General features: G+C 47.1%; 1 protein-coding gene across 1 annotated transcript; it reads right to left on the bottom strand.

Moving 5' to 3' along the window:
* Positions 1-5680: 5680 nt before the first annotated feature.
* On the bottom strand, positions 5681-14100 carry L3HYPDH (trans-L-3-hydroxyproline dehydratase). The gene is made up of 5 exons (XM_048852006.2): positions 13591-14100; positions 10766-10935; positions 8770-8892; positions 8030-8167; positions 5681-6251 (listed from the first exon to the last, which is right to left on the bottom strand). Exons 1-5 carry the CDS (start codon positions 14078-14080, stop codon positions 6126-6128), a joined length of 1047 nt encoding a protein of 348 aa, XP_048707963.1. The 5' UTR covers positions 14081-14100; the 3' UTR covers positions 5681-6125.
* Between the last annotated feature and the right edge of the window lie 154 nt (positions 14101-14254).

The following is a 14254-nucleotide window of genomic DNA, read 5'->3' as shown; positions in this document are numbered from 1 at the left end:
TGGACGAGAAGCTGGATATGAGTCAGCAGTGTGCCCTTGTTGCCAAGAAGGCCAATGGCATTTTGGGATGTATAAGTAGGGGCATAGCGAGCAGATCGAGGGACGTGATCGTTCCCCTCTATTCGACATTGGTGAGGCCTCATCTGGAGTACTGTGTCCAGTTTTGGGCCCCACACTTCAAGAAGGATGTGGATAAATTGGAGAGAGTCCAGCGAAGGGCAACAAAAATGATTAGGGGACTGGAACACATGAGTTATGAGGAGAGGCTGAGGGAGCTGGGATTGTTTAGCCTGCAGAAGAGAAGAATGAGGGGGGATTTGATAGCTGCTTTCAACTACCTGAAAGGGGGTTCCAAAGAGGATGGCTCTAGACTGTTCTCAATGGTAGCAGATGACAGAACGAGGAGTAATGGTCTCAAATTGCAGTGGGGGAGGTTTAGACTGGATATTAGGAAAAACTTTTTCACTAAGAGGGTGGTGAAACACTGGAATGCGTTACCTAGGGAGGTGGTAGAATCTCCTTCCTTAGAGGTTTTTAAGGTCAGGCTTGACAAAGCCCTGGCTGGGATGATTTAACTGGGAATTGGTCCTGCTTTGAGCAGGGGGTTGGACTAGATGACCTTCTGGGGTCCCTTCCAACCCTGATATTCTATGATTCTATGATTCTAAACTCCCTCCCAGAACCTGCACTCCCTCCTGCATCCCAACCCCCTTCCCCAGCCTGGTGAAAGTGAGTGAGGGTGGGGGGGCTCAGAGAAGGGGGCAGGACAGGGGCGAGGCCTCAGGAAAGGGGCGGGGCAAGGGTCTTTGGGTTTGCGCGATTAGACAGTTAGCAACCCTGGTGATGGTACCCCCTTCCTGCCTCCTTAAGCCCACTAGCTAGTGGTTAAAGCCCGCACCAACAACGTAGGAGACCTAGTTTCAAATCCCCACACTGCCAGCTTTGAAGCAGGGACTTGAAACAACATCGTCCACCTCCTAGGTGAGCGCCCTAATCACTGGGGCCTGGGGAAGGGGGTGTGCGTGCGTGCGCTTTTCTGTGTCTCTCCTGTTGAAGCTGCTTCACTTAGTCCAGTGATGCCCAAACTTTTCCTGCCGCGTCCCCCCCCACCTTACTAGTAATGGAAGCTGTCCGTGACCCCTCCATTACTGCACGGCTGGCTCAGCAGGGGAGTCGAAGGTGGAGCTGGGACAGAACTGACGCTGGGGGAAGGCGCTGGAGCTAGAGGCGGAGCTGGCCTGGGGGGCAGAGCGGGACTGAGGGCAGAGCTGGGCTGGGGCAGAGTGGAGGTGCAGCTGAGGGCAATGCAGGGATGGGGTGCAGTGGTGCTGCAATTGGGGTGGGGGAAGAGTAGGGGGCGGAGTTGAGCTGCGGCTAGGGGCAGAGCTGGACTGAGTGGCGCCCCCATAGGGGTTGGTCTGGGCCCTGCCACGTGCCCCCTCGAACATTCCTCCATGCCCCCTCAGGGGTGCGCCCCACAGTTTGGGGACTATTGACTTAGTCATTGGCGCAGGGACTGGAACCTGGGTCTCCCAGGAGCGTTTGCTAACCACTGGCTATAGTGTAATTTTCGCTCACTGGCCCAATGACTATTCAAGTATTAATACAAAGTGGAACCGCTCCAAGAAGCAGGATTAAAAGAGATCCACCCCTGAGTCATAGAAATGTCAGCAGGAAGGGACCTCAGGAGGTCATCTCATCCAGCCCCCTGCATGCGCAGGATTGAGTATACCTCCATCATCTCTGACAGTCATCAGCTGGGGCCTCATCAGTGCCACGTATGGTGGAAAAATCATCGCCCATGTCTTACCTACGACACCCCTGATAATAAGGACACTACCCTATAGCCGAGTGGATGGAGCATTCAGAGGGGAAGCTCTGGGTTCAAGGCCTGGCTCTGAATCAGGCAGTGCTCTGAACACTGGCCTATTGTGCATATGGGAAGGCACAGATACCACCCTCACGAGTGTCTGTAAAAAAGGGCTGACCTGGCTCTCTTTGGGGCAGGCTAACACCCACGGCCCTCACTATTTCCTAGTGGTACCTTAGGGTAGCTGCCCGCTTAGCTTGCTGGTTTCTGTGAATCTCTTTTTTAGGCACTTATCCCTCCCCATAGATTATATAGGGAGCCTGAGCACCTAACTATTAGAATCAATGTGCGGCTAGAAGGGACCTCAAGAAACCATCTAGTCCAGCCTTCTGCACAGGGGCAGGACTCAGAATACTTTGACCACCCCTGACAGGTGCTGGTTGTGGCTGTGGATTCCATTAGGTAGCAGGCTGCCTAAATATTAGGCTTTGTAGTTCTGAGCCTTTGGTGGATCTAGCCCAAAACATTTTGAAGATAAACCATTCTGGGCACCACAAAAAATTATAGAAACCTGCCGCCCCTGGCCACAGCAGAGGCACTGGGCTACTACATACCCACCAGGTTCCAGCCGGTTTGTTTTAGGCATAGCTCACCCATGCCCTCTGCTGCCGCTACCCATGTGCTACCCTGGCTACGCTGCTGTTTATACTCATGCTAGCTCACGGCAAGTTTGTGTCGCTGTAGCCATAGACTTAGGGGATAGGAAAGGCAGAAATCAAATTGGCTCAAATCATTGTTAAGCTTTTTAAAGGACGATTCCACTGTTTTCCTATTGTGCATTCTATAGGTGGATAAATATGCCCTAGAGCTTAATTAAAATTGACAAACATTAAGAAATACCTCAATGCCTAAACTCCTTTCAAACTATGGATATCTCCTAGCTTGTTCCATGGAAGCTGCCATTTGCCTGCTAGGAACATCTCTTTCACCAACAGAAGTTGGTCTAATAAAAGATATGACCTCACCACCTTGTCTCATCTCCTAGGATCAATATGGCTGCAACATCACTGAAAACAGTAAGATACTCATTCTTCATTGAAATTAATAGAGAGATTGATCTCAAATGGAGATATCAGATACTATTCAATATATATTTTTACATTTTTTAAAATGTACATGGAGTTTTAATTTGACTGTTTTTTTCCAGACCACATCCAAGAATTTCTCTGGCTCAGAAATGGTGTGATTGTGATTTTTTTTCTCATTTGCTGCCTCTTTGTCCTGATTTACCATAGTATGGACTGCAGGATTTGGCCCTACAAGCCTAGCAAAATACAGGCACTCTGCTACAACGATGAGGGCACATCAGTACCTAGCTACAGAGGAACACATGCTCACTTGGCCTAAATTGACATAGCTCCATTGGCCTCAATTGACATCAACTGAGGACATGTCCCAGCAAACCATACATCATAGCATGCCACCAATTGTATCTACTCTGATGCTACAATAGCCTGGTTCATTGCAGCTGTTTTTTTAAAAAAGCACCTGGGATATTCTGATGGGCAGGAGGGCTTCTTCAGTTTCTCCCCTTGAAGCTGTTCAACTGTAGATAAATAAAACATTTTGTAACAGGGACTGGACTTGGGATCTCCCACATGAGGGCCCTAACCACTAGACAATCTCGCTCCCTTGCCCAGTGAGTATTAGGCATTTAAGCTGCCTGATTGCAGGTGCCCGTTCATGGATTGCTGAGCAGAGCTAGGCACTTCCAGGCAGCCCAGTCTTAGAGCGTGGCAGGGCTTAGCACAATCCCCCCTCTGATCAGCATCTCCAGTTGGCTAGATTAGGCAGCTCCATGCTTAGCACAATGGCTTTTGTGGATCACATTCTAAAGTCCTCCCTCTCTCTTCCCAGCCACTGTCTAGAGAGCCTGGTTGCCTAACTCAGCTTTGAGGATCACAGTGTTGTTCCTAATTTTCTACACAGCTGAAGTAGGCACTGTGATGCTCAGCACTGCAATGCCTAAGTCCCTTCAGGGATCCCACTCCTACTGCCCTCATTTTTACAAGTGGGGAAACTGAGGAACAAATTACCTCTCTTTCAGAGGTGCTGAGCACCTGCAGTTCCATTTGGCGTTGACAGGAGCTAGGGTTGCTCAACACATCTGAACAAGGCCTAATCTAATTTGTTACTAAGGGCTTGTCAACACAGGGAAATTTTATGTTACAGCAGTATAATTTAGGTGGAGGCTGATTCTGGTACAGAGTGCCTTTTTTCAGTATAGCTTAAACTCCTTCCTAAGCAATAAGCTAAACCACAGAAAAGGTCCCTCTTAAACCAGAATAAAAGCATCCACCTGGGGGCAATACTTGTATAACTACAGCAGTTTAAATTCACATCTTATGCTATACTGAAGTATATTTCCCACGCAGACAAAGCCTCATGCTCTTTGTATTTTTCCATTGTATGTATATATACCACATAGTAGCAAATATATAATCCCCCTCCAAAAATGCTAAACAGTCCTGCATGCATTGAATGACTTAGCAGACTTTAAAGAGGTCTTATGAAACTGAGTTTCATAACACTTTTGTGGTTTTAAAGGGCAAGATGAAATGGATGAGAAAGATATCAAGTCCTTGAAGTTTTGAAGATAACACTGAAAACATGCCTGAGAGCAAAATGAGTAGTGTTGCTTTCCTGAATCTGCAGGCATCCTGAAACAAAAACTTGGAGGGTGAACGACCTCAGTTATCTCAGTGGGCATTACACCTCTTATAATCACTTATAGATTTCAGCATCAGTTTAACTGTTTCATAGGTAACAGTTTCAACAGAAACTTCTAGTTAAAGTACTTACTCCAAGACTCCAGACTACTTTCCTAGGTGCCAAACGGTTTCATGTCTCAACTAGCTGTTAAAGCCACCAGCTTCTCCATCCAACTGCAGATATGCATTATAAATATAAAATCTGAATTTATGGGACAGTATAAAATGAGTTTATCAGGCACTAGGGTTGGATTGTACCAATTCATCATATTTACTAGCATTTTTATATCAAGCTGCCACATTTTTTTCTAGTCTGCTCTATCATGGTAGCACAGACTCCAGGCTCACAATTTAGATTTAGCTTGCAGTAGATTATGAAGGGTCTAGCTATACAAGTGAAAGGCATTATTTACTATTTAGTACGTTACATCCAACCACAACAGTGGATTGCATATTGATTTATGTAGTGCTACAAACATACCCAGCACTTTACATAGGGCTCAATCTTGGCGCTACCGAAGTCAGATTTTTACGGTTGACTTCTTTGGGATTAGGATTTAGCCCATATAGAGAAATTCCCTGCCCCCAACGGATTTGTGATCTGAAACAAAGAGGACACTGGACTACATATCTGAAGATAGTGTGGGGATTATTGAGAAGTAAGGAGGGATCATATTTGAAGAAATGGAGGCTAAATGATTGGAAGGACAAAAGTATTGGCAAAGTATGACCCAGCCTACGCCAGGTGCAGAGGGCAGCATATCAAAAGGCACAATGCCAAGAATGCGGAAAGGAGACAGATGAATAGCAGGCAGAGGCATGGTAGCCCCTTGTTTGTCATGACAAGGAGCCTGAATACGAAGTGACTTGAGACAGGTTGTCAATGGAAGTACCCACTGACAGGGGTAATGTTTGTAGAGCAGGAAAGATAACTTCAGCTCTGGTATCTTTTAAGAGATCTGAACAAGGAAACAGGCCAGACAGGTTACAGTAGTTAAAGTGAGATGACCAAGTCAGGCCAATTGAGCCAAAAACAATGACTGTGAAACGCTTAAGATCAGTGACGGAGGCCATGTTACCAGAATTAAAACAAGAAAAATGGGAGATCAGAATACTGCATTTTAATAGAATCCTTGCACTGAAGTAAAGTTTAAAGTACATAATGTCTTTACAAGAGGCACTTACATCTGAAATTGTCCCTTCAAGCTTCGCTTTGTTTACTATCTAGCATTTGAAATATAATTGTAAATGCAGTTTCAAACAGACCCAGACTTGTATAATACATGCTAATCACTACAGAATAATGTGGCCTGTGATCTTTATTTGTAATACAAGTAATCATGATACCAGAAAAGTTTTTTTTAAGCTCTGCTCTATGATATTTAAATGAATTTGTTTTTAACCATTCATAGCTGCAGCAGTCTATGAGGAATATATGAGCTAAGTAAATACAGTGTATTTATATTTCCCCCCTACAGATTACAAAGATCATCTTTTTGATATTGGTTACTATCTAAAAGCTGGCAATTGAATGATGGCAAAGGTCACTTTAGAGAAAATCCGTATTTCAGTGGGTCCTCCTCTTCAACAACGAAGGTTGCTGTTCCAGTATAAAAGGCTTCTCCTGAGACTTCTACTACAACAGCGTTATAGTCCCCACACTTTGCTTCCTGAGAAGAGAGAAGGTTTAGATTTAAATTGAATGGGCATTGAGGGGGTTCTTCGCTGTTTACAAAAGAGCATTTCTACACCGTAGGTAGCAGAGTAGAATAAAATTGGGTCACCAATGGCACTGCTTCTCTGGGTGTTCCTCAGCTCTTTCCAATTGCAGTTACAGTCAGAGGGCTTTTGTTTACTTACAGAGTCACTCGCAGATATAACCCACCTACACCCACACCTACATCAGTCAGGAATGTGTTTTCACACCCCTGACCAACTAGCTATGTCAACCTATCTTTCAAGAGTAAACTAGGCCTTACTGAGCCACACCTTGATAATGGCTTCTATTTGGCACAGGCCAACCTAGCTTGGACTGAGCCATCAGTTAACAGGCAAGAAGCGTATAGCTGCTGTATAAAAGACTTGAAATAGCAGCCTGTGACAACTTCTGCGGGGAGCTCCAGGAAGGCAAGTCAAGTCAAGGAAAGGCTCCACTATTGCTGCAGGAACAGAAATCACAGTTTAAGGCTGTGTCTACACTAGAGGCCTCACAGCGGCACCAACGCAGCTGCGCCGCTGTAAGATCTCTCGTGTAGCCGCTCTACGACGATGGGAGAGAGTGCGCCCATCGACATAATTAAACCACCCCAACGAACGGCGGCAGAACAAGCTCTCCCGCCGATATAGCGCTGTGCACACCACCACTTATTCCGGCAAAACACACGCTCAGGCGTGTGTTTTTTTCAGCCCCCTGAACGACATAAGTTTTACCGACATAGGTAGTAGCGTAGACATGGCCTAAGATCGTGGGGTTTGCTTATTGGTTTTGTTAATCAATAGTTTTGCACTTTAAATGGAACTGCAGTTACCTCTGGCAAGCCTGCCTCAGACACATGGCTCCTTCCCTTTCCTAGTCCAATAGTTGTTGGGGAAATTTTTCTGACATTCACAAGCTTTCCCATCCCAAGTTCATCCCATTTTCCTCCTTCCAATGTATGCAGCCTCCTATGTCTCTCTCTAATTGTTACTCAGCTGAACCCAATCTTCTTTGTAAATCAGTCCCACCAGCCCATGTTGCTGGTGCTCTTCACTCAAGTCCCTCCAATTCAGAAATCTTTTTTTGGAGAACAAGTGCCCAGAAGGCAAGATTCTAGCTGTAACCATACGAAAGCCATACAAATATTGCTCTCCTCTGATGAGGAGCCTTTGTATATACAGTGCAAAACTGCACTGGTCTTTTTTCCTTTCACTTCAAGTTCATCTTTGATCTGGAGTTGGCTGTCACCTCCAAGTCTCTTTCAGCAGTGCCACTTCTTCGGTTTGTCACACACAATGTCTGTTTTGGATTATTCCGCCCCTGCCCCCATTTGTATTATTTTCTGCCTATGTTCCTAATTATTTTAGGTCTCTGAATTATTCCTCCAGCCTCAGTTCCTTTCAATTTTGTATCATCTGTGAATTTCATCATCATACTGTTTATTCCTTTCTGTATAGCCTATGATCATAATGGAAAGATTACTGTGTCAGGTGAATCTTCATCCCTATTTATCCATAACACACTGCTCTCAGACACACAATTTGTCAAGACTTGCAATCTCTGCTCAAAACAGGCCCAGGACTGAAACTATAGGGATGCTACAGATCAGAAGTGACTACAGTGGCAGAGCTGTCTGTAGATAGTGCAACTATGCCTGGTTTAAGCCTGTGCTGTTAGTTCCTCACTGGCATGAGCACAGAATTCACAACAAACACCTTAAAATACACAGAAAAGAAGAGGTTTGCTGCTTGCCTTCACTGCTTTTCCAGTGAACAAGGAACCAGTTGAGCTGCTTCGAAAGGTTCTGGTCTGATTCAGCTGGATGAGTCCCTTATGGTATTGTAAGGCAATGCGAGCAGTTACGCCTGAGCCTGTCGGACTTCTGTCGACCTAAATTAAAAAATAAAACGTTCGTTAGCTTTTAATTTTTCTCTTTTATTACAAAAACACAAGAAACGCCTCCCCCTGCAGTCCATAGCATTACAGACATTGGCATTTCCTAGCTCTGGGGTTCTGTAAATAGACAGGCTGAGAGAAGCACAAAAGAAACTAAGTGGGTTCTGGCACTTTTAGACTATGATTCTGTTTGGCAAAATACTAGGAGTGAGGGATCCTAGTTTGACAATATTCATAATTACTAAAGTATTAAACCTTCATGTTACTTTCAGGTCTGTAACACTTGCAGATAATCACTAACAGAATCCAGAGCAACTAAATTCTCTCGACTGGTATTCTCTGGATCATTCCCATGTGACAGTTGGGAGGGTCCTACCTACTAAACTCATTTTTAATCCTTACTGAAAGCCTCTCTCATGTTTTCAGAAATATTTACCTGCTTTCATTCTGTACTGAAATAGTTTACTGTTAAGGAACAGACGACACTTCAAAGACAATGCCTTTGCAGCACCGTGAGAGATTTTAACTCATTCTTAATAGACACACAGACCAGGCATTACTTATCTTGTATCTCTTAAAGTAACATGTTTTCATACCTGTGCATCTGCAAACACACAGATGTTGGTTGTTGGTTCATCACTAAATGCATCTTTTCCATCTGTTAATATAGTACCGTAGAGGAAAGCAAGCTCTTCGTTATCAGGGTGATGAAGTTTAAACTAGGAACACCACACAAAATGGATATACAGACATATACAACAATCAAATATTTTCAATTAAATTGCAGTAAGATTTTTACAAGATGACCGAGGTGGGCGTGCACTCAGGTATAAATGTGCCATTCTAATGACTCTTGGGCACATTTGTTTCTACCCCACAGGTAACACAACTGAGGCTCATTAGTGAGGACAGCAACTTTTTTATCTTGTGTTCACTTAAGACTACAGACATCGTGGAACTGTGGAATTTCCCGTGTGCAACTCAAACCCTCAGGTATTTCTTCAAGATTTGACTTCACTGATTTCCTAAGCTCTGTTCAGGATGCATTTTTCAGGTCTAATATTTGCTTGACTACAAACCATCAGTGTGATGTTGTTGCCTGGGGCTGTACAGGGATGTGTGCGTTGAGTGGGAGGTGGGACACGCACAAACATGACAGACATTTAAACAGACTACAGTAGACAATTTGATGCTAGATATGGGCGCTCCTGAAGTCATTAAGAAGACATAAATACAAAATTCAAACTAAAAATATGCTAATATTACACTTTTTAGTAAGATCAATCTTTCAGAAGGCAGTAGAGTAGACTAGAAACAGCAACTCCAGAGTCCTTAGCCCTGGCTCTGAATTTGGATTAGGGCTAGTCTACACCAGAATGGCTACAGCGAGGCAGCCGTATCGATGCAGCTGTGGTACGAGTGCAGACACTCTATGCCAATGGGAGAGAGCTCTCCCGTTGGCACAAGTACTCCACCTCCCTGAGCAGCGGTAGCTGCGTCGGCGGCTTTTCCATACCCCGAGCGACTTAAGTTATACCGAAGTAAGCGCAAGTGTGTACAAGCCCTTAGTTGAGGCACACTGAGATGAAGAGGTTTCCCTAACAGTAAAATGAGGATAATAGCTGCCTACCTTATATGGGTGTTGGAAAGACTAATATTTATACAGAGCTTTGAAAATGTAAATTGCTAGAAAGATGCTAAATATTATTTGGGTATTATGATGGTTAAAACAGAGCCATTTGTAACACAAAGCATCTGTAATTCGGTATTGTGCTAAGACAACTAAAGCATGGGAAATATAGAACATAGTTGAAACTTTATGGCTTTTTTCCCCCTTAAAGAGTGATATAGAAACTGTGTCAAAAAAACACAGAATATTGATCACATGGAGAAGTTATAACATAACATCTTCCATAGTGAAGAAAACATTAAATTAACCTGCTATGAGTAATGCCCAATTCTACAAATAAATGATTTGCATTCAGCACCTAATGTGTCGGGCATGTATTTGATAGGTATATGGCGTACACGCCACTTAATCTTTCTAGACACATCACAAAACACAACAATGCAGTTGCTTCACAGTAGTGTATGCTGAGACCAAATGTGGGAGGCAGACTATGCCACACCTGCCTACTGCAGTATTCTTATGCCGTCCTCTGAAGCAGCTGGTGTTGGCCACTGTCAGAGACAGGATACTGGCCTGGGTGGACCTTGGTCTGATCCAGAAGGGCAGTGCCTATGTTTCCTGAAGCAAGTTGTGCTGTGTGTGTTTTCTGCATTTTAAAAAAATTTGTATTTGCAGCTGGACACAAACTCCCCCACTTCCCAGTACCTCTGGCTATCTGGATTATTCAACACATTTCTAGCAACATAATCAACAGTTTAAGTTAACTAAACTGTAAAATTACATTAACAGGGCAAGAACAGTCACACCCATAAACACCTGAGAAAGTCTACTATGATATTTACTCTTTGTTTTAAATTCCAGGTATAGAATTCCAACGTCATAAATAATCTCCTCTAAGAAAAACCCTGCAATATTACTACGTTGTTAGAAAAGTATTTGGGGTATGTTGGCATCTTCTGTACCTGTCTCTTTACTGCTTCTGTTACTGCACTTGCTGCATCTACAAGATCCTGAGTCTTTGAAGAACAAACATCTAATCCCAATCTCTCAGCACTGAGAAAAGCATAGAAAGCACCACCATATCCAATATCGACCACCACCTTCCCATGGCCAGGAACATCAACGGTCACATCTAAACAGAACAGGAGAGAGGGAAAAGCAAACAGAACAGTGCATGAACATATATGGGTAATATTATCTCCCCCCCCCCCGCCCCAACCCTCTCAACACAGGAAACCAAATTCTATCCTAATTCACACCCCAGTGCAACGTTGCTGATTTTAATGCAACTGTTAGCATAGTAACAAGGATAATTTTGTGTAGCACTTTGACATCAAAGGATAGAGGTAAGTGCTGAGTCTTATAAGAGCCTGATCCAACTTCCATTAAAGTCAATGGAAAAACTCTCCTGTTAAAATCCATAGGTCAGTTTGGGTTCTAAATCAGGGAACAATTTGTCCTTGTCCTTGCTGAGCTGAATTTGGCCAACTATACAGACTGTACTCTTTCCAAATTAGAAGTATTAGATTTTTTTAAAAACAATTTATCTCATGCTTATTAATGCAAGATAATGCAATCAGATTCAATCAATTCAGAAGGATTCCAACAAACACAGTAGGGTAAATCAACTTAATTACAGTGTCAGATTTACTTTGAAGTGAGATGTAAATATAGTTAGGTGCTAAAGCAAGTGAATGGCACAGAACTCCACAGGAAAGTCAAGGAACACAATGCTAGAAAGAGTCATGAGTTTCAATCATTAGAAATATTAAAAAACCCAAACCAAAAAACAAACGACAGTGAGTAGACCAATTATTAGATGCAGATATAAAATGGAAACAAGGAGTCTTGGAAAGGAAAGGATGCTGGAGGGCAGGAAGCGGAACAGCTAAAGGAATTAATGCAGTAGCAAAATGAAATAGCAAAACACAGGAGACCATCAGACTGAAGAGTGTGAGTGACTCCTAGTGTACTTACAGAAGCTGAATATGGTTATGCAATAATGAAGACACAAATTTGGGATAGCATATCATCCTAAAATATTGCAGGTATTGTGAAGTCTCTAATCTATCCGAAGTTCTGCTCTTTTGTTACTTAATAAAGGGTCTCAGAAACATTCGGTAGGTCATCTGCAGAGAGCCCTACAAAGCAGAGTTCTTCATCTTCTCGACCTGGTCACCAATTTCAACATCGGGCAGATCCATAGTTAGGTCTATTCTTCTGTGGAGTCAAAAGTAGGTACAAACTTCATTAAAAAACCCCTTTCTCCACCAAAACATTCACCTGCCTGTCCTCTTCCTACCCTTAATGAGTGGAGTATACAAAGTTAAAAACAAATCATTCCTCTGTTTTCTGGAGTGATCTCAGTAAATGGTATCTCCATAACTACCCTGCAGACCAAGAGACACCAATCTTGGACAAGCTTTCTCCTTCAAACTATTGATGTTTACACAGTCTTAAATTACCCACTCTAATTCCCAGGAATAAGGATGCACTCAGTTTTGCAGAGCTGGAGGCTGCCAGCCCAATATGGGCTCAGGTGGCAGCATCATGCAGGGCACAAACTATAATCCTTTCTGCAGAAAGTCTGCTGGCTGCCAGAGCCCTGCCACATCCTTTGACGCTGCCACCTGCTTCCAAAGGCAAGGGGCCAGCACACATGCTTGAAGCTGGTTGCAGCATCAGAACCAAAGCACCCATAACACCCCTCCCTAGGTACCTCACAAATTCACACCCGGGGGGGGGGCAGACGTGGGGAAAGCGAGAGCAGGTTTAGTGCTGTTAGTCATGCACACAGTCATCACTTTCACCCGTGGGGGCCGTACAGTCTGGGGGGGGGGAGAGAACAGGGGCACCCCTCCCCAAGGCTCCAGTGGATGAGGGTCCCACAGAGGGGGGCTCAAGGATCACCCAGACAAGGGGCGCCCCCATACCACGACTGGGGGGCTGACAGACGGGGGCTCAGGCTTTCAGGGGTGCCACACAGGCAGTGGTCACCCCGGGGGGTCCCACAGAGGGGGACTGGGGGATGACCCAGACAAGGGGTGCTCCCACACCACAACTGGGGAGCTGACAGACAGGGGGTCACAGGGGTGCCACACAGGCAGGGGTCGCCCCAGGGGGTCCCACAGAGGGGGGCTCGGGGATCACCCAAACAAGGGGTGCCCCCACACCACGATTGGGGGGCTGACAGACGGGGTGCCAGGCTTTCAGGGATGCCACACAGGCGGGGGTCGCCCCAGGGGGTCCCACAGAGGGGGGCTTGGGGATCACCCAGACAAGGGGCGCTCCCACACTACGATTAGGGAGCTGACAGACAGGGGGTCACAGGGGTGCCACACAGGCGGGGGTCGCCCCAGGGGGTCCCACAGAGGGGGGCTCGGCGATCACCCAAACAAGGGGTGCCCCCACACCACGATTAGGGGGTTGACAGACAAGGGGTCAGGCTTTCAGGCGGGGGTCACCCCAGGGGGTCCCACAGAGGGGGGCTCGGGGATCACCCAGACAAGGGGCGCTCCCACACTACGATTGGGGGGCTGACAGACGGGGTGCCAGGCTTTCAGGGATGCCACACAGGCAGTGGTCACCCCGGGGGGGTCCCACAGAGGGGGGCTCGGGATCACCCAGACAACGGGCGCTCCCACACTACGTTTGGGGGCTGACAGACAGGGGGTCACAGGGATACCACACCGGCAGGGGTCGCCCCCGGGGGGGATCCCACACAGACGGGGGCGCCCCGGCTCTGAGGAACAGGAGCCCGGGGTCTCCCCGCGGCAGGGGCCGGTACCTGCGGCGGCGGCGAAGGCGGGCACGCTGTGGAAGCGGACGCGGCTGCCGCTGCGCTGCCCGTCCCAGGGCACGAAGGCGGTGACGGGCCCGCAGGGGCAGTGGATGGTGACCGCGGTCTCCGGGCGGCTCGGCGCCGGCACCAGGCCGCCGTCCAGGGCGAAGCGGCCCAGCGCCAGCACGGCGTGGCCGCACATGGTGCTGTAGCCCTGGCCGTGCAGGAAGAGCGCGCCCAGCTGGGCGGCCGGCAGCTCGCTGGGCACCAGCACCGCCGCGTACATGTCGCGGTGCCCGCGGGGCTCGTGCACCAGCAGCCGCCGCACGTGGTCCAGCTCCGCGCCCATGTGGCGCCGCCGGGCCAGCAGCGTGGGGCCCGCGGGGCCCGGCTCCAGCCCGCCCGGCACGATGCGCAGCGGCTCCCCGCCCGTGTGCATGTCCACCACGCGCACCACGGCCCGCGCGCGGGGCGGCAGCCAGCCGGGCGCCGCCATCGCCGCTCGCCCCGCCAGCGCCGCGTGGCGGCCACGCCCAGGCGGGGGCAGGACCAATGGAGCCTGTCGGGTCCAGGCTGGCCACGCCCAAATGGGCGGAGTCCGCCCGACGTCATGCACCAACGGGGTGCGGCTTGCGCGGTAACCGCGCCCATAAGGGCGGGTGCGCGACCA

The sequence above is a fragment of the Caretta caretta genome, chromosome 6 (assembly GCF_965140235.1).
Source record: "Caretta caretta isolate rCarCar2 chromosome 6, rCarCar1.hap1, whole genome shotgun sequence".
Taxonomy (NCBI): domain Eukaryota; kingdom Metazoa; phylum Chordata; order Testudines; family Cheloniidae; genus Caretta; species Caretta caretta.
The sequence above is the reverse complement of the archived record's forward strand: the minus strand, read 5'-3'. Positions and strand labels throughout refer to the sequence as shown.

Bases quoted from the DNA above. Each gene is read 5' to 3' on its own strand.
- L3HYPDH (XM_048852006.2), bottom strand. From the start codon at position 14,080: ATGGCGGCGCCCGGCTGGCTGCCGCCCCGCGCGCGGGCCGTGGTGCGC. The intron at 10,936-13,590 runs GTACCGGCCCCT...TGTTCTGTTTAG, and splicing joins CGCCTTCGCCGCCGCCGCAG to ATGTGACCGTTGATGTTCCT. The intron at 8,893-10,765 runs GTACAGAAGATG...TGGTGTTCCTAG, and splicing joins CAGAAGCAGTAAAGAGACAG to TTTAAACTTCATCACCCTGA.